This window comes from Corvus cornix, chromosome 1 (assembly GCF_000738735.6).
Source record: "Corvus cornix cornix isolate S_Up_H32 chromosome 1, ASM73873v5, whole genome shotgun sequence".
NCBI classification, from domain to species: domain Eukaryota; kingdom Metazoa; phylum Chordata; class Aves; order Passeriformes; family Corvidae; genus Corvus; species Corvus cornix.
The window spans coordinates 17018699-17039619 of record NC_046332.1 but is presented as its reverse complement, the minus strand read 5'-3'; the positions used below and the strand labels follow the sequence as shown (position 1 = coordinate 17039619).

The window sequence follows — 20921 nt, the reverse complement described above, 5'->3', positions numbered from 1 at the left end:
GCAAAACATCAAGAATGAAAGGAACCCAAAAACTGAACTAGGAAACAAAGTATCAGTTAGTTCATAATGATGTAATATCCTCTGACATAACTAATCCCACATGCTAAACTGAGTCTGACTTTCACATGCCATAGGCATGTATCACTTCATTTTCAGCCTTCAGTTGTCATTGGTCAGAATCAGGATCATTTCACACTACCAACATTTGCAACAAACCGTAAGTTTATAGGCAGCAGTATTAAGATACCCTTCTGTTGTCTTGAAAAGTTCTTTCCTCTCCCAGGATACAGCGTTCTCAGCATGAATCACTTTGGCCATGGTTAAGGACCAGAGTCTTCCATGTGCCTCTGATCTTCAAAGAAGAAGAAAGACTCTGGTTAATATACACAGATGCTCAGGGTTCACCACAAAAACATCTGGATGCATTCTGAATCAACACACAGATGGAAATACAGTGGCAGTCTATACAATACAAACTGTGAAGACACAGCTAAGAGTTGTTTCACCCATTCTCACATACCTGTCAAATACAGTTTGCTGCAGGCTAGCTGTACTACTCAGAGTACTGAACTCCTCATATGTGATGTGCATCTCTTCTAACATATGAAGATATTCCAGAAGCAAATAAGGAGGATTCTCCAATTCTTCAATCCATTGTAATGAGTACAGCAGTTCTGCAACTAATTAAACAACAGCTGCTGTTTATAAATGACTACTGACTTGCATAAGCAGGAAGTCTCAGGTCAAGTTTTTGTCGTTTTTTTTTAATATGTTTTTAATGCATTAAGGATATTATTTTTACATGCAATCTCAGGTGCTTCAGAGCATGAACTGCGTATTTGCCATTGCATCATAACATACAAGAAAAAAAAGGCTACAGTAATCTATTCTAGATATTCAAGAAATTTTAAAGCAAATTAAGCATGATATGACTCCTCTCTGTTCTCCCTCTTTTTTTAATATATATTTCTTGCAGGCAAGGCAATCAATATCTAAGTCCAGAAGAAAACCAAGCAAATTTGGTAAGAGCTAGCATGCAGTTCCTTCATTAGCTTACAAAGACCAACATTAAACAATTACACTTTTCATCATGGTGAGATTTTTGGAGATATAATTGTTAATTTGATAATGCTGCATTTAATTTGAGCATTCTAAAATAAAAGGATTACACCTCATGGAATTAAGAAAAATTGTTGACCCAAACTATCTTTACATAATGGTTAAACCCTCAAGGGAGGGATACAGTTCTTATTGCCCACTCATGCCAGTGCACAGTCTGTTTTGGCAATGAACAAATCCGAAGTTCATCAAAAATTCATACTTCTCCCAGTTCAAAGTTCTGTTGTGATAGGATGTATATAACCAAAAGAGGTCCAGCAATATAAACACTACATTTGTGCACACTTTTAAAGGAGACCTGAACAAAAAAAAAAATAAAGAGCAACAAAAGGTAAAAGGATAATTTTTCATACCTGTATGCCAAACTTTAACTATGCATTTCTAATTTTCAATTCAGGTTACAACTACTACAAAATAAGATTCCTTTAAGTTTTACCATTGTAACTTACTTATATTATCAATTTTCTTTCTTTCAGCATCATCATTTCCATGGACTACACCATTTTTCAATTGAAGTAGTACCATTTTACTTAATAAGGCTGAAGTACACAGATGGCCTGGAAGTTTTGTTGTGCCACACAGCTTGACACTTGATCCCAGAGGTTCACAATTCATACTAAGCCTTCCTTCCAAAAGAGGCTTGTGCATCCACTGTAACATGTGCATAAAAAGAGTTTGAAAAAATACTTTTATCTGTTTAACCTTGAAAATTCAGAATTATTAAGAAATAACCATGTGTCATGGGTTAGCATAGCTACGGAAGTGATTCTCTTGCAAAGAGGTGCTTACAGCTTCCTCTATGACCTAGCAGAACCTATCAACTGGCTAGTTTGAATATTGGCAACTTTTTAAGCCACTTAAAGAGCTTGACACGCCTCTGTGGTCCACATTTAAGAATGAACAAACCCTGGGAAAGCTCTCTCTTGCTTCCGGCCTTGGGACAGTTAACTGGGGGAGAGCCGTGCGGCCCAGTGCGGCCGGGTCGGGTCAGCCATGGCGCGGCCCTGTTCCATCCGCGACCCTCCCCGCCACAGCCCTGCTCTGTGCAGGCAGCCCCTGCTGCGGCCGGGGGCTCATCTGAGACTGCTGCTCTGCTGTCCAGCAAAGATCATGCGACCAACAGCAATAAGCAAACTCCAGCTGCAGGGCCTGGGTGAGATTAACACTTTTTTTAGTGCTGTAAGTTTCCTCCAGAACAGATGAAGCCTGCAGACATTAATCCTCTTCCGAGTCTGAGGAAGAGGGAAGGTGAAGAAAACACCATAGGGACACCAAAGTCAGTGAAGAAGGAAGAGCTGAAACCCTGAGGGAGGAGAAAGAGGAGATGCTTAAAGCTGAAATTCTGTTGTAAAGCTATGGTGGTGATGGACTATGATATATCAGAGTACCAGTTGTAATTTCATGAAAGCATGGCGGATTGGAGCGTTCAAACTGTACTTGTGAGCAAAAGTACCTATGCTGAAACAAGCAAATGCTGAAGCAGCTGTAATTTGATGAGAAGTTTGAACAGGGAGAGATGGAAGTGATGAGGACTCTTGCTCCAAATCGGAAGGACAAGACCTCTGTTCCTAGAGATGCTCCCAGAGATAGTCCTCGAGATGAAGATGATGAGGACCCTTTTGCTCCCAGGGAAGGGGGAGGGCCTCTATTCCTAGAGATGAGGATGCTCCCAGAGATGGGTGAAGAGAACCTTTGTTTTTGAACAGCTCAACCTTAAAATGGTACCCCAGTAGCTCAAGATTGGACCCTCGAAAGCAGTTGTGGGAAAAGCTGTAAGTCGAGGGAAGGGACTTTCACATGCGAGCAGAGAACCAACCCGGGCGGCTGTCTCGTTGTGTTACTGAATCCATGAGAGAATTTCTTGTGGAGATGTCTCCATAGCATGAGCAAGAGAGACTCCTCTCCCTAAGTGAACTGAACAAGGTTATTATAGAAGTGGTAAACTGACTGAACATCTCAAGGGTTGTCTTTTTACATTGTCAGTGGGAGAAGGGAAAAAGATGGGGGAAGGAGAAGTGTTCTGAAGGTTTGGTCTGATTTTTTTTTTCTTTCTTTTAGGTCTGTTAATAAACTTCTCTATATTCTTTTAAGTTTTGTGCCTGCTTTGCATTCTCCTAATTCTTATCTCACAGAAGGTAAATAAGTAAGTCATGAGTATTTTGGACCAAACCACTACACCATCAAACATACACATTGACAACAAAAGCACAATGGTGAGGATGACCCACTCCAGTGTATTAAAAACCTAACTGCAAAGCAGCAATTTGGAACTGCACTGATGCCTCAGAAACAAATACATTTCTTTACAACTCTACATATTTTACAAGAAATTCTAGGGCTACTGAAGATTGGTGGCTGGACAGGAAATTTATGTCCTTCCCCACTCTCTACTTTATGTATGTCAGCATTTTGTTGATAGCACAGCACGTTCCTCTGCAGAAATTGGTGTCTTTCACAAAATTCATCTTTATGAAGAATTAACTTAGAGATAAGAACATCTTCATAATATAAACTCTGTCAGATAAAATTCCTGAATTGTAAAGCAAGTTGCTGGTGTTCCATGCAGAAGAGGTAATTTCATGAATTTTGATTTTTGGGTCCATAAATACAGAGATTTTGTCCTCTTTATGGACAGAGGCTGAAAAGAACCTCTGCACAAACATGTGGTATTCATAACTGCAGTCTTCCAGTCAAAAGGAAGAATGCTTACCACCCTAGGGGACAGAGGCTTGAGGAAAGATTGACCACCCTGTGCAATCCCTTATCATTTCCATACCTCAGAGCACAGAGACTCATGCAATTTCCCCCACTCAGTTTTGTTTGGTGTGACATGCTCATCATAAGCTCTCACAAGATATCCAGATTGTCCATCAGCTTCCATGAGCTTCAACAACAGATCACTGACTGCAGAAATCAAAACCTGAAGACTGAGAAAAGGAGAAAATGCTGTAAACAAGTTTGGCACTATTCATTAACAGCCACCTGCAAATTTTCCACTGATACAATGCTCCATACCTGCTGTACTAGGGGTGGTTTTAAGTTCTGCTCTACCCACTGCCTCCAACAGGCTGAAAAGTCTCTCAGTAATACAGATGTCAATTAAGTAAAGGCTAGTATAGCACTGATCCTGGTTTGTTTTGGAGAACGACACATTATGGAACAGACATGTGCATCCTAATTACCTTTTAACGTCCAAGGAGGAAGATTGAACTTGGTTCTTGACCCACAGGGCAGCTTTAAGCAAAAAGGTGCTCTGTTTCTGAGTGCTCTGAAGCTGATGCACAAGTGAATTTACACCAGACATCCAAGTGTGTTTTAATTTGCATACAAGTAAATCTATTGTAGGGAAAAGAAAAAAGAAAACAAAACAACAACAAATGGACGAGCAAAACCACCACACACAGGTAAACTCTAATTACAACCTACAGCATACAGCAACATGTCTAAAGATCCTAGAGTAGGAAAACAATTCTCTTTTCTGTGGTTACATGCAAAAATTATCAGGGGCACACACACAGCTTTCTTGTTGCAGAGCAGTTTTAAATGAACTCTGACACACAGGTAAGATTTAATTTAATTGAGAATAACATTGATGTTCCTGTTTTCTGCTACCATATGTCCATACAGTCTTTAAAACCACAGATCTTTCTACCCAAATACTGAACATTCACAACATCAAGAGTCATTTATAAAGCAGCAGTGGTTTCCAAGCTAGTACTGTCTTACTTCACTTCTATGACAACACTAAAACATTGTATTTATTTGTATTAATGTCAGTAAATGCATGTACCAAATTAACACTCTCAAATTCTGCATTCGAAGAATATAAATCAGGATCTCAGCCTGAACATGAGACACAATGTCTTGGGGTGACTTTATGATGTGTATCCCATATTGCTGCCCTATGCCCAGAAATTAATTTTTGTGCCTTTCTATGCCTTTAAACTGAACCTGAGAGGGGGGAGGAAAAACTGAGCAAAACCTTTTCAAAGCAGTTTGCAGCTTGTTCAAGGTCACACAGAGACAGAGACTTTTTTCAACTGTGGCAGGACAGCGAGAGGGAAGGGAAGCACCCAGCTTGCTTTTCTTTCCAGCCAGCTTTCAGCAGTTTTTTTTCCTCAGCTCCTTTTCCTTCGGAGAGCTAAACTTTTGTCTTCCTGGGACTTTGTTTTTTTTTCCCTTTTCTCTGCTGGACTGTTTCAACATCAGAATACAATGGGAGGACCTTCCACCGAGGCCTTGGCCCTGGAGGTGGGCCCACCACCCTGTCCCAGCTCCAAGGAGGGGGGAAGAGAGAGACTACAGAGGGACTCTGAAATTTTCCCAAGTTTCTCTCAGCAGAGCAAGAGGTTTTATTATTTAGCATCATAATCCCTTTTCCTGTGTGTTTGTTAAATAAATAGTTTTTATCTCTTTCACTTTCCTTTGAGGAAAATTTATTTCTTCCTGAACCTGGTGGGGGAGGGGTGGCTGTAGCCTGCCTCAGAGGATATATTTTTAGATTTGGCCAAACTGGAGCACACTGGTAGAGAGAGGCATGGATCACAATTTATCTGGGCAACTTGGCCAATAAAAATGGTTTCAGAATAAATACATGTTATCTGTAATGAAGCGATTGCACATATTTTTTCATAGACGCCCCAGACTGCAAAATGAACAAAATATGTTCATTTGTTTTGTTTCATAGACTTTAAATAACTTCTGTAACACTCCAAAAAGTGTGCAATATCACAGCCTCCAAGTTAGCTGATACTAATATCAAACTTCAAAATCCTTGTAAAGATGCACAGGACTTGATGCTTAGCAGTAACTATGGGCACTGTAAATGAAAAGACAGATTTTTATGTCAGTTACAGCTGCAAATGCTTCATGTATGTGAACTCAGTATTCTATCACATGATTCTGTTTCATGAAAAGGAAGAATTTAGATGTAATCATCACCTATGAAAAAGCTCGGCTGAAGTTCTTTTTCCAGATTACCTGTCAAGTGTGTTGCATCCTGCCTCTGAGCACACAGCTGGAAGATGGTAAGGAGCAAGTCTTCTGAGGATGGCATCAGCAAGCACCCTTTCACTGAGCTGAAAAAGCTTGAGGCCACATCGCAGATGAAAGATACTGATGGTTCAGTATTTCCAGCTTCAGAAAGATCCTTTGCTTTAGACAGAGCTGCTTGAAGTTTATCAATAATCCTTTCAACAAAAGTTTCACCAATCAGTGATTCTATTGGGCAGAGGAAAAAGACAGTATGCTTTGAATACTTGATGAACATGACCATGCAAAGATGTCATATTAATATGGACCAATTTGATTCCTACTTACTAATTTTGAATTCAAAATAAAGTGCAAAGCAGTTTCAGTCTAATGGATCCCTAAACTCTCTTATTTCACAGACACCAACCAACGTTTCACACTGCCAAGTATCTTTTCTCCAAACCAGCTGAAGCAGCTTTGAAAAAGGTATATAAAATAGAGCAAGTGCAGAGTAATCCCTCCCCCTTTTATTCCTTCCTAGCTTCTGGCATCCAACTGTGAGCCCAAGATTTCACCGGACTACTGCATATAGCCATGAACATGCTTAGTTCCTTTTTCATGGGATACAAGCAAGCCAATTCCATTTCTCCTCAAACTCCACAGTATTCTGTAGCAATGAGTTCCATTATTTAATTATAAACTGTATGAAGAAGTGTACTTTTCTCGTCCCTCAAGACTGCTATCTAAGCATCTGTTAGAAACTCAGGTCCTTCCACTGAAAGAAACAATGATAAATTTCTCACTACTTGCATTTTCTATACAAATGATGATTTTATGGCTCTTAAGCACAACCCCATCCCTAATCGCTTCCACTACAACCTGACAAATTCAAATCTGTTTTCTTGCCCCTACAAGCAGAAGCCACTGTTTGTCTAACCATCCCTGCCAGATTTCTTTGGGCATATTCTAATTCTATTAAACATTTTTCAAAAGCATATAGGTGAACAAAAATATTGCAGCGACCAAAACTACATGCAGTATTCCAGATACTGACTACATATTCAGTGCATTTACTACATGCTATAATAATTTTCATTTATCCTCTGTTTTTTTTACAGCAGCTCCTAATAACCTGTATTACTCCTTTTTTACTGCTTTTTTACAACCTGTCACTTACAGGGAAACACCACAATGACTGCAGATCTCTTTTGAGTTTTACCAGCTCAGAGCCTACCATTGAATTGATACAGTTACAACTGTGTTCTTCCCATGTATACTTGTAATACTTATTGGCTTTGGATTTCTTTTGTAATCTTTTGTATCAGTTAAGCATTCAGTATCACAACACACTGCTATGGGTCTGTGAAGTTTCAGGTCTGATTACCATTAATAATTTATCAGAAACAATTATCTTCCTTTCAGTATTTATCCTTTTTCCCCTTTAATTCCTATCATCATAGGCTACTGATCCATGAAAGGCTTGTCTATTTCCTCTGTGACAATTTACCTTAAAAAACTTACAAGAGATCTCATTAAAAAAATCCTTTTGGAAGTTCACATACCCTATTTCAGCTTGAATGACTAAGTCAAGAACCACCATAGCTCCTCAAAATCTCTTAGGCTTTATCCAATATGAATTAAAAACAGGTCACCCAGCACCCAGCAGAAAATGAATTCAGGAGTGCCTCCAGCTCTACAGTCAAAAAGCAAAGTCACTGGACGATCAGCCCTAGAAGATTACTGCCTCACAAGCACATTTGTTGGACTCTCTATGGAGAGAGGAAAACAGGTTTTCCTGATGGTCCTTTACATCAAAAGTTCCAGTAACAGAAAAAACAATCTTAGGACACCTTCAGGATGCCTTGTCTAAGAATATCCACCACGGTGAGTTGCCTGTGTGCATCTTTGAAACTTGAAAGCACCATTAATGTGCACAGCATCCACTGACACTGAAACATGTCACCTCAGGGATCAAAGCAAATGCTGAGTTTACGTGGAAAAAATGAAGAAAGCTGAACTCCCCTGCAAGTCTATATCAGATACGAAAAATGCAAGGAATAAATTAAATAGGATGCTATTAATAAAAAAAATCAGATTACACACACAGCATAAGAGCACACACAGAGTTTTTAAAAGACATGAAACTAAATGGAAATGGCTCAAAACAATTCAAAGGTCCTGTAACAAGGCATTACTAAAACACACATGGGCCCATAACAATTGACTTTGTATTCTAGTTTTGAGGGTAAATTTCACACAGTATGGTTTAAAAATTCATATTATTTTACAGCACATCAGCTAATAGATCAAGCTTACTTAAAATTTTCTTCAACTTTTCAAAACTTGCAAATCTGAATCTTCTCTTTAAACACTGCCCGCATTTAGCAATGTGGACCAAAAAAATGGCAGTTGCTACAAGTTAGTGTTTATAAAATTAAATTGGATGTAGTAAACTGGCTCAGGTATAAAAAAAGCCCAAAACAAAGAAATAAAAACCCCAACAAAAACCAACCAATCAACAAAAAACTACCAGGAGAAAGCCTAAATGCTCTACATGAAGTATTCTGGAAGATCCCAAATTCCTTTCAACCTTACGCAAAGTCTAAGTGCAACATTTACACTTCACAAACTCCAAGGATTACATATGCTCACCACTTTTAACATGCTGCGACAACACCAAGCTCAGGAGGGTCCACCTTTCTGAAGAGGCTGATTCTGATGAGGCTGCTCTAGGTTTTAAACCCAGGTGACACAGATCATCTGCCAGCATTACTAGTCTTTCTCCAAGCGTGTCTCCTTTCAGCCAGTCAGAGACTAAGGAAAGTTTCGTTGTGCTTGAGCATGCCTGGATCATAAGAAAAAAATTCCAAGAACCTTTTGACGGTATAGAATAATAGAATGGTTTGGGTTGGAAGGGACCTTAAAGATCATCTTCCAAGTTCCAATTTAAGTACCAACCCCTTGCCATGGGCAGGGACACTTTCCACTAGATCTGGTTGCTCCAAGCCCCAACCAACCTGGCCTTGAACACTTCCAGGGATGGGGCAGCCACAGCTTCTCTGGGCAACCTGTTACTAACTTTTAATACTAAGTGTAAGATTAATATGTCAAACTTGCACACGCAGAGTGGGAACTATATCATCTGCCACAAACAGTCTTTAAATTTTATATCTGCAACAACACCCCCAACTTTCTTTTTGTCAGAGACAGCAACTTATGGCTGGGTCAGATCTCTACTGCAGAGTGAAATAAGTCACCTTCTGAAAATGCTTCCATTACCTTTGTCCTCCAACTACAGAGCCCAGGAAATTCCTACACAGGAATTAGAAAAATAACTTCTGGATGACCAAGTTGGCTGAAATAAAATCTATTTACAACATAAAAATACTGTTTACAGCACCTGAATTTCTTTAAGAAGAAATAGAAGGTCACAAATTAAAAACGTTATTTTGCTGATGAGCCACTGTAAGTTACAAAATCATAAAAACTGAATATTCCTAAAATATACAGCATATGTGAGGGAAGATCCTGTGGTCTGTGCACTGGACTGTAAGTCATGTGCTATGAGTTTTTGTCCAAAAATTTGTCATACACTTCCTATTTCATCCCATGCAATCACTTAAATGTCAGTTTGTCAACATTCAGTGTGAAAAAATGTAATACTACCTTTTCCTCATAAGCACCTTGTAAAGATGATGACATAAATAATCATTTAAATTATTGGTCTAACCCCCAGCTCCATTCTCTCCAGCTTAGAAGAGATGATCAACAAATCAGGAATCCCTCTGGCTCAAAAAGCAAGCTGACCAAAACCAGAAGGGACAAATACTCTTTTGTTTTGGCATCATCATTTCATTTTTAAGATGGTTTCCAGATTTAAGTGCATTTAAAACAAACACTACTCTGAAACTGTAAGATTTTCAAACTATGGAAATTATCACTACAAACACATGTGAGTCTTAAAGCTAACATCAGAGGATTATTAAAAACTATGCATAACAGGAACAAAAAAAACCTTAAGAGGTACCTTTTGAATTATCTGGAGAAAAATAACCCATTTCAGGTCCATCTGAAAAGAAAAAACAAAATTCCCCAATATTTAATAAAAATCTTTGCTGAACAGGAAGCAATAATGCCATTTTAACTGTTCCGTAGGGTGTAAGTAGAAGCTGCTGAAATTCAGTAACAAAGTTATTGATTATATCATTTTTGTCTTCCAAATCTTTTTCTACAGCAAAATAAGGGACTGCATTTATACAAAAGGCTACCAGTGACTACTGTAAAAGTACACTGTATAAAGAAGCAAGAGCAGAGAAATTCTGATGTTGCTTTTTAAAAAGTATTTATACCCTACAGAAAGGGACAGAACCTTTCACATCAACACTATCATGTCAAATTTTCCTAAAACTACCTTCCTTATGCTGAACTTAACCCAAATTCATGTAGAATTATCTTCCAGGTGACAGTGCCAAAGGAAGATTATTAATGAACCACAGCCCACAAAAACAGTAATGACTTTGATAAAAATTAATAACATAATGTACAAGTCATACCTTTGCTAAATCATCAAGAATGACTTTCCTTTCATCATTATTGTTGCAACAATGAAGTACACTGTATAAAATATCAACCAGGAAATGGGTGTCTTTTCTCCAATCTTCTTTCAGCCAAGTTATTAAATTCATATACAGAAATTGTACAGCTGGACTTCGGTTATGAGCTTTCATTTCATTTTGGGATTCAGCCTGAGCAGGGCTTACATCATTTCCCTGCTCTAAAAGTACTTGGAAAACTCTGTTTGAGGAAAAAGAGTTGAGCAGGGCAGAGAGAAATTTCAAATGCAGTTCTGACTTCTGTTCATTGACATACACAATGCTCAGCTCAGCCAGGTTGCAGACTAAGTTCTCTAGAGGTTCTTTCCTCAGACGTGACGTTTGCTGCAATTCAGCCTGAATTTCAGAGTCACCATTTCTCATTTCCGTGAGCTTTCGATTCTCTGTGTTCCTTTCAGATTCATCCTCGTCTGTAAATCGGATTTTGAGAGATTTTCTATTGTTTGGTTTCGTAGTACTCTTTGGATTCTGAAGAATTTCTAGCATACCAGATATGGCAAACAATGATTTCTCATCAGCATCCAACCTATCAACATGAAGTATACACATTTTTAAAAGATGGTCCCAAAATTCTGACAACAGTTTCTGGAAAAGTTCATCTGTGCCATCATCATTGGAGAGTTCTGCTTTAGCTTCCCAGGAACTCAGCATTTCTGCTATTTGATAAAATAATGGTCCACTTTGTAACTTGGGCTCCTTAAGTACAGCATTGGTAAAAGGAATTAGCTATAAAGACAAAAAAATAGTATTAAAGAACAGTGATCCAATTTATAAAATCATTTTATTCTTTATAATGCCAAGAAATTATATAATCTGAAAAGCCTTCTGGAAGCAGTTCTGCAAATATCAGAATTACATATGCTTGAACACATCACAAAAATATACAGGGTGGGAGGCACTTTTTCCCTTAAATATAACTTAAATTGCACAGTAAAAGGATGATTTCATAGGAAGAAAAAAAAAACCCTAATTCAGTACCATTACTTTTGTTACATGTTGCTCTCTACAACTCCCTGAAAGGAGGTGAGGATGGGTCTCTTCTGCCATGTCTCAAGTGAAAGGATGAGAAGGAATGGCCTTAAATCGCAGCAGGGGAAATTCAGACCAGGTATTAGGAAAAAAAAAAATCACTGGAAGTGTGGTCAGGCATTGGAATAAGTCGCCCAGAGAGGTGGTGGAGTCACCACCTCTGGAAGTGCTTAAGAGATGCCTGGATGAGGTACTTGGGGACATGGTCTGGGGGCTATTTTTGTGGTGCTGGGCTGACAGTGGGACTGGATGATCTCAAAGGTCTTTTTCAACCCTGACAATTCTGTGTGGTTTTTTTCATAAAGTCTAGAGAAACTCTCAACAGAGAAGTAAATCCTCACCTAAAACTCACATTTTTCTTTAATTTTGAATTATTAAATGTACACACAACAATATTCAGTATTTCTGATGAATACCTGGTCACATATAAGCATTTGATGAATTTGGTTTTGGTCATCTTCTTCTCTTTTCTGTAGTACAGCAAAGCACAGACACTCCATAAATGCACTTATAATTGCTGAACTTTCTGAAGGGCTGGCTATTGTCCTCTCACTTGACAATCTGTAAGAGGACACACAGTCATCTGTGCTTCCAAGAAACCCAGTAGGAATGTCACCAATGTACCCTCAGTTACGCTGTTCTGATCCAGACAACACCAGTATGAGAATGCAGGATCATAGAATCATTTATAGGAGTCAGATCAAAATAAATTCAATTTAAAAAGTCAATAAACCCAGGCATTTAATAGAACCTACATCAAAATAACTTCTTCATCCAGTCTTAGCATTCAGAAAAAAAAGATCTATGTAAACAGAGAAACCATATACAGTCAAGCACACTGTCTTATGTTTCAGATGGCTGTCAAAACTCCTTTGCAATCTTACACACACACTACAGAGGTTCAGAAAGCGTCACTTTCTGTCATTACAGGAAAAAAAAAGAAAAAAAAGAAGGAAAAAAAAGAGGAAAAAAAGAAAAGAGCCACCTAAAGACAGTTTCACAAGTTCTGAGTCTGAAAAACTGCAATTTTTTTGCTTTTTAATAAATATTAGGTCACACAAATTATCATACAATTATTACAATCATTTTACTACTGGTAATAAAATTCTATACACTTTTCAATCAAACCCCTACATAACTCTCTTCCCCAAGAGCTCCGCTAATTGCCACACCAACATCAGTCGAGAACTGATTTTTGTTTAAATAAATGAAATTTCAGTACTTCATAAAATAATTTCTATATGCTTTTGAGTACACAATGCACAGGTGCACATTTAAATTACATTTGATAGAAAGTTGGCTTTGAGGTATTTTAAAGACACACAGCAAAAGCAGTTTCAATCCTTTAAAAAGCAGTATCACAAGAATTACAGTTCCTGCATAAAGGAAATGTCACTATCACAAGGCTAATCCCCTCTGTAAGAATTACCCACTGGTGAGAAGAACCTGATTCTTAAGAGTCACCCTTAATTATAATTGATTTTCCATTTTCAAACTGGTCATGGAATAAACACAAAGCTTGGACAAGGAAAGATAAGAATGCTTCATGTAAGGAAGATGTAATGAAATCAAAAGGAAAGCTGAAGATTTAAGACAACAGGAATAGCCACAAAGGACTGACTCCAGTTTTGGATATTGAAAAGAATTTTTAAACTATGATTCTCATTCATCTTTAAATGCTTAAAGATTAGTTTATTTCCAAATGTAAAATAGACTGATTCCAAATAAATAAATTTGTGGTCCATACCCTTGAACTATAGAGCTGAAAAAAACTCTGAAGTATTCCAGCTTCGGTTCCACAACGTCAGGAGGCACCTTGCTAATGAAGGGCAGGAGGTTTGGGTAGATAACAGTGGCTAATCCTCGCCCACCTTCTCGAAGCACTGTCCAGAGCTTTGGCAGAACTCCTTTTTTGGCATTTACATGACTCCAACAGCCCTACAGAAAGAAACTCACTTACTATAAATTAAACAACAATATGTTGCCTCAGAAGAACTCCCAAGCTAGGCATTTAACCCACCTCCCTGTATTATAACTGAAACAAGTTATTGTGAAATTTAAATTCTGTTAAGTTACTCACTTGCCAGTATTCTTTAAAATCACTTTCTCCCTATTTCGGCTTGTGAATTTAAGAAGTTAAAATGATAAAACTATTTCTGCATCGTTTAAAATCAATTGCCCTTCCTTGTTAGCCAACTGCAATTAAAGGTTTCTCTTTAATAATGCTTTCATAATGCTTCATAGAAATCACTATTTAATTAGACCTGTATTTAATTTTAAGTTCTCATTATCAAGACCAACCAATAACTGACTTTAGAAGTATCACTAACTTCAAAACTCTCTTCAAAAATTTTCTGATGGTTAGAAGATGCTTTGGCACTTTCCCCTCCCTAAAATTTTTTGTCACCTGATCTATTTTATTTCTTATAATATTTGTTATAGTTCAAGGTACCTATATTTATAACAAGCTGAACAAAGACTGTTTAGGGGCTTTTCTTCATGAAAACTTGTTACAGTTCATTCCAGCAGTTGCAAAAGGGATCTGCAGTATTAAACCCTCAAAGCATCCCAGTCTATGGCAACACCTCATCCTGCTAATAAATGCAAAGCTGGTGTTTCACTTAAAATTTGAAAAAAATAAAAAGCTATAGAACCTTTACATTTGAAGGGGAAACAAACTAACCAAAAACACACTGCAGGTCATTTTTGTAACTGTCTTTAACAAAGAAAAAGGTTTTAAGCACTATTTGACTTACTAGTAACTACACTTAATGAAAGGGTTTCAGGTTAATTAAATTAAATTCATAACACAACTCTAATTTTCAGATTTGCTAGACACGATATATTTGAAAGTTACACTGAAAGAAGGAGGATGCAGCCTTAAGGAGTTCCTGTTATTAATCATAAATAAAACCCAGACAAGCCTGTCTTCCTAATTCTACACGGAGAACAACAACACTTAGTGAAAAGTTAAATTTGATGAAAGTATCTGCCCCTTAGGCTTCCCACATTACCTCAATAGTGGTGATAGTATAAAGCACTGCTTCCCAAAGAGCAGGACACACCACTGCATCACTGTCATCAATGCTGAGAAGAACAGCAGGACAAACTCTTGGTGCTTCAGCTCTCACCATCTCAGGCAAATGCTGGCAAAAAGCAGAAATCAGCTCAAAGAAAGCTGAGCGAACCTGACAGAGGCCACAGAAGAAAAAACACAATTTGTCACTACGTGTAGTTTATAAAACTCCTTTTAAATTCAACAAAACCTTACAACATGCCATCCCCATACTTTATCCTATTAACAAAGGTTAAAATATTATTAAAAACGAAGAAAAACAAAGCAGTTATTCAACAGTCTTATCAAATATTTTAACATAATTTGTTTAGTGATAAAAAGCTTATCAAAAGTTGTATTTTTATATACTTCTCAAAAGGCATTTTTTCCCAAAAGCAACTTAAAACTTTTAAACAAAATACTATGGCATGAATTCATCACTCTATGCACTGCTGGTCTTGACAGACTAAAGACTAGTAACATGGTTTAAAAAATGAAAATCCCAAGGCACTAAGAACACATACTGTGAGCTGACAGAGTTTGTACCTTATACATGAATTTTTATTTTTGGCAAATTGCCAAAAAGTAGATCATGATAATCTGAAAATAAAAATTTAGCTTACTGGACAAATTTACAAGCAATATTGTCTATATTGATTTTGGGGGGTTTTTAACATTAAGTCTGGTCAGATATTAGTCCTAGATCAAAAAGATTTGTAATTATGTAAACTGAACAGCCTCTTTAGCCTTTCTGGAATCTACCTAGAAACCAGAAGGCTGTTTCAAACCTAAGCAAAGTACAAAGTTCATAGCTGTAGAATACAAGTAACTAATACTTCCTTAGGTGAAGTGCATTACCTTTTACAAAAACCAAGCAAAATAAAGAAGAAATTTAAAAGTCACCTGTGATACGCTGTGTTTGCTGTATTTCCAAAATTTGTTTTGGGACAGAAGTGACATTAACTTCTCCTCCAGTGAATGCATCTCTTTCTTTGGCAACATGCTGAGCAACTTTTTTAAAGCTAACAAGGAACAGGTCAGAATCCGGAAAAATTTGGCTTCCCTTTCTTCTTCTGGTACAGTTCTCAGAAAGCAAAACAAACAAAAAAGTTAAAGTGAACCGCAAATAAACCAGCAGGCATCCCATGTTTTTCTTAACGAAACCGTCTTCAATTCTTTTGTGTTGTTCTTTTGATTTCAGGTGACAGCAATGTTCCATAGATTCTAAATTACATTATAAAGTGTTAGAAAAGAAAGAGTTTCAAGTCATCTCATCTTCCAGCTACTCACAAATGCTATTCTTAAAAGAGCTGAAACAAGAATTAGACAACTGATAATACTTTCAAAACCATTTATACTTAAGTTCCAAACAAAGTTGCTGGGATCTGGACTCAAATAATTATTCTGTCTCTTGAAACAAAACTAAAATCACTACCTCCAGGGACAGAGAACCCAATACAGACCAAGATTTAAGGACTTAAATACACATTAAAGCAGGCAGACATACTGAGGGTCACTGAGTGTATCAGCTGTTTCTTTCAGAAGGTGATCTTGAAGTACCTATGGGGGAAAAAACAATACATATAAACATGAAGAAATCTAATATTTATATGTGAACAATACAGTCCATACATTATTTAGAGACAGCCCTACAATAAAATTCCACAACCTCTGAGTTGTCTTTCTAGTATTTTTAGACATGCTAGTAAACATGCTAGAGAACAATTTGACTCATGCTGAACATAGTAGCTGTGGTACTGCTTGAATTAAGTCTTCATAATACTTAGTAAATTACAGCCCTATGCCAATGTGCCCCTGCTAAAAAGAAGCCAAACTGAGGCAAATCAAAATAGTCAGGTTTGCATATGATCGGCCAGCAATGCAATCTTTTACCTTTTTTTAATTCAGTCAATTCCATATCATACCTGACTGGCAGAAGAGTATAACCCTTGGTCAGAACTAAACTTGTAGATGCTGAAACACTGCTCAGCACTCTTCATCCCCTGTTCACTGCAGCTAAACTACTCCAGCATCATTACTCCCTCTGTCAGCAACATTATGTGTTGACTGAGCATCATTACATGGGAATGCACACAAGGAAATTCACTAGTCATTCCTCTGGTTCCAGTCATTCTCATCTCAAGTCCAAAAAAACAGATGTATTTTTTTCTCTGCATTCTTTATTATTTTTCTTTTTTATATTTCCTTACAGAAGAAATTCTTCCCTGTGACGGTGACGGTACCCTGGCACAGGCTGCCCAGAGAAGCTGAGGCTGCCCCATCCCTTGGAAGTGTTCAAGGCCAGGCTGGACAGGGCTTGGACCAACCTGGTCTAGTGGAAGGTGTCCCTGCCCATGGCAGGGGGTGGAACATGAACCTTTTGGAAGTCCCTTCCAATCCAAACCATTCTACGATTCTCTTCACAGGAGCAAAGTTTCAGGTGAGAAAGAAATTTAACCGTGAAGAATAGATGGGGGAATAGAAGTTTACATATACAAAGCCTTAAAGAAATATAAAACTATAAACTCACATTGAGAATTTCATCCTTACAGAATACTAAGGCTTCAGGTTGTTTGCTTGAAGGAAAAGCTTTTTCAAAAGCTACTTTTGCAGCAGAAGCAGCAGGGGAGTAAGTGTCACACTGAGCAATCAGCCAGTAACCCATGATAGTTTTTAAGTAAGGAGCTAAGTGTTTTTTTACTTTAAGAATCAGTTGCTCGAAAGATTGCTGAGTTGCTTCTCGAACACGGCGATCATGATCCTGTTAAACAAAAAAAGAAAGAAGAGTAAGAGAAAGGTTTATTGATTTAAGAAATGTACCTTTGATTTCAGGTACTTCAAAGCAAAAGGGGTGATTAAAAAGCCATGTTTGCAGTTAACTGGATTTGAAACATAAATTTGAGAATACACACCACCAACAAAAAAGTTTACCTCTCCCAAGATATGGGGAGAGTCCTAATTTAGTAGCATCATACTCCCAAAGTGTTGTACACTCAGAATTGTAACCTTTCTCTGATATCCCTAACTACAGTTTTTGTTTCCAATTTACACAAACATTTTACAGACAGAGAAGAGGCAGGAGAAACAGGAAGCCTTGAAGACATCTTTTGAATTAGAACTACCATAAAGCTGTGCATCATTATCCTTTATTTGCATATGAATTTACAACATCATGATTTTCTACACTCTTGACTCCAGAAAGAAACGTCAGTAATTACTCTAATGGGTAAGAATAGTGATTCATTTTGTCCCATATCATGTTTCCAACAGTAGCCATTCCAGACAGCTTGGAAATACAGTAAATATATAAAAAATCTATTGCTAATCTGGCTACACATGGTCTTTTCATATTTGGGTTTGGGGTTTTCTTTTAGTGTTAAGTCTAGTCAAGTATTAGTCTTAGATCAAGAAGATTAACTGAACAGACTCTCTAGCCTTTCTGGAATCTTTCTGGAATCTGGAATAAAAGAACTTTTCCTAAGAAATACAGTACCATCTTTTAAACATAAAGTCTAACAGACCTATCAAGGAAGTACAGCCCAGACATCAACAGTTCAAGATTCCACCCACTGCCAAGACTGAAATACATCAAAAAAAAAAAAGAACAGTATTTTCCTTCAACTTGATGTTTGTCCTAGAACAAGTCAGTAATTCCAACAAAGGCAGATAGGTCAACAATGACCACCTCAGAGGTAGTCACAGGAAGTACATGGTAAGTTTTTAATTTAAATACTTCAATACTTACTAGTGAAATTTTACAGTAAATTCTCGGCCAGTAAGGAAGAACGCCTTTAACAACTTCCGCTTCTCTTTCCTTGCACATTGTCCCAAACTCCTGCATAGCCTAAAATCAAAATATCAAGAGCATGACTTAAGAAGTCAGGTAGATATGTTCTGTAATTTACCAGTCTATATCTGAAACTGCAACTCCCTTTTCCAAAAATCAATTCATTTCTTGCAACTGAGCATCTATAGAGATAATTGTATCATGGAGCTTGCTACAGGTATCCAAGATATCTTCTGGATTGCAGTTCTAGCAAATCCACCAAAGTGAAATTAGTGTTAGTTACATCCTCTTCCACCCTTAAGAAAACTGTATTATTCTCCAATTAAAAACAAATAAATTAGGGGGGGATAAAGGATACACCTACTTTTAACTTGGTTGTGATATCCCTTTTAGAAAGTTTTCGCAACACCATTCGGAAATCAGCATCCACAAGGCTGTCTATTTCCTCTGCTCCTTGAATTGCAGGAACATATCCTAGATCACTCTGAGATGTTCCAAAGCCGATAAACCCAGGCACTGTTCCACGTTCTTTGGCAAGGAGCTCTGCAGCTCGGCCACTGCTAGAAGGCTGACAAAAAACAGGGATAGGAGTCAATGATCTATTTCATTTTATTTTGCACATATCATGCATTTGAAGATATGATCCTATTTATATTGTATAATTAACCTTCTAATTAAAAGAAAGTCTCACAAAGAGAAGTCCACCTGTGCTTTAAACATAGAAATTTGACCTAGAAAATGATTCTTCTCTTTAGGATCAGGCTGAGAAAGTTCAGGCTGATCAGCCTGGAAAAGAAAAGGTTCCAGGGAGCCCTCAGTATCCTTCCAGGGAGCCTAAAAGGAAGCTGGAGAGAACTCTTCATCGGGAACTGTAGTGATAGGACAAAGAGGAATGACTTCAAACTGAAACGAAGTAGGTTTAGATTAAATATGAAATTCTTGCCTGTGAGGAAGGTGAATTCCTGGCACGGGCTGCCCAGAGAAGCTGTGGTTGCCCCATCCCTGGAAGTGTTCAAGGCCAGGTTGGATGCGGCTTGGAGCAGCCTGATCTAGCAGAAGGCATCCCCACCCATGGCAGGGGGTGGGACCGGATGAGCTTTAAAGTCCCTTCCAACCCCAACATTTCTGAGTCTATTCCAAGATTCTGCAAATCAGCATTCTCTTTTCTCATAATGCATGAATACTTATGGAAAATATTATTGCTTTTATTGCTTCTTATTGCTTTTTTTGCTATACAATAAAGCCTAACAGAAAACTCCTTCTGCAAGCGAACAATTTATTAAGAAACTATTTATCCTCCTTCACTACTTCTGGTTTTCCTGGTTCTTATCATGGGCCAATACAGCTCCCAGGGAATGCTCCTTGTATCTCTGAATAAATAAAAACACACAGACAAATCAAAGGATTCGCCCACCAACCAAACGGTAAAAAATTATTTAGAGGAATGGAGCAAAAACATGCATATGTAACAAGTATAACAAATACCATCACACAGTTGCGTTTTGGAGCTCAGCACCTCTTCTAGTTTACCCCATTTGCTAGTTGTATAATTCGTTCAGGTTTGTTTCAACCACTCTCTTTTGGAAAGACTGCCCCAAAACTGACTGATGCTTTAATGTCCTCTGGGACATCTTCTAATTTCTAATTAGAAATCTAATCTTTTATTTTCTAATGACAGCAGCAATTTTGTGAGCTTGTGGGGTTTAAATCACCTTTTCTGCATGTGAGCTATTACGGACACGCTGCTTTGCGTTCCCTAGTCTTCCCTAAATCCAGGGAGGAATTAGGGAACCTGAACACCAGACCTCTCCCACATCCTGAGTGATAGGACAGATGTCACATCACCTCTGGCCTTGTGGCAAGAGTATTCTAAGACTCTGCACAGAAAAACACACCGAATGTACCACCGGTACCTTGCTGAATCTACACCCGCGGTGATTTTGCTGCCCCTCTCCATACAAATACCACAGCAGCAGCAGTCACACTCCCCTAAAGCACGATTCAGGCCAAGAGGCGCCAGATACCACAACCGGGCCGAAGATCGCGCTGCCCCGCCGTGGGAGCCGGGCTCCGGCGGCCCGCGGCCCCCGGCCCAGGGCACCCGGAGGTGCCGGAACCGCGAGGCCCCGAGGCCTGGGCCCGGCCCCGCCACCCTCCTCGGCCCCGCGGGCCGCGCTCACCCGCAGGTTGCCCTTGGTTCGCTGCTTGTTCTTGCCCCCCATGGCGGCGGCGGCGGCACCGGGGCCCGGCCGCAGCCACCGCGGGCAGCGCGACAGTTCCGGGGCGGGGCCCGGCGGCCGCGGGCACCGAGGCGCCGCCAGGGGGCGCGCGGCGCGGGAGGGAACGC

At 38.6% G+C, this 20921-nt stretch overlaps 1 protein-coding gene across 1 annotated transcript in view; it reads right to left on the bottom strand.

The window, feature by feature from the left end:
* The window catches only part of LTN1 (listerin E3 ubiquitin protein ligase 1), a 33527-nt gene extending 12661 nt beyond the window's left edge, over positions 1-20866 (bottom strand). The window contains exons 1-18 of the mRNA XM_010395815.4: positions 20755-20866; positions 18939-19142; positions 18533-18631; positions 17318-17548; positions 16295-16347; positions 15691-15871; positions 14747-14920; positions 13480-13670; positions 12149-12293; positions 10644-11429; positions 10118-10159; positions 8743-8935; positions 6100-6339; positions 4302-4455; positions 3896-4046; positions 1569-1770; positions 521-680; positions 248-352 (exon numbers count right to left, since the gene is read on the bottom strand). Coding sequence (XP_010394117.3) covers positions 248-352; positions 521-680; positions 1569-1770; positions 3896-4046; positions 4302-4455; positions 6100-6339; positions 8743-8935; positions 10118-10159; positions 10644-11429; positions 12149-12293; positions 13480-13670; positions 14747-14920; positions 15691-15871; positions 16295-16347; positions 17318-17548; positions 18533-18631; positions 18939-19142; positions 20755-20796 — 3353 coding nt within the window. The 5' untranslated portion in view covers positions 20797-20866. The remainder of the gene's footprint in view (positions 1-247; positions 353-520; positions 681-1568; positions 1771-3895; positions 4047-4301; positions 4456-6099; positions 6340-8742; positions 8936-10117; positions 10160-10643; positions 11430-12148; positions 12294-13479; positions 13671-14746; positions 14921-15690; positions 15872-16294; positions 16348-17317; positions 17549-18532; positions 18632-18938; positions 19143-20754) is intronic.
* Between the last annotated feature and the right edge of the window lie 55 nt (positions 20867-20921).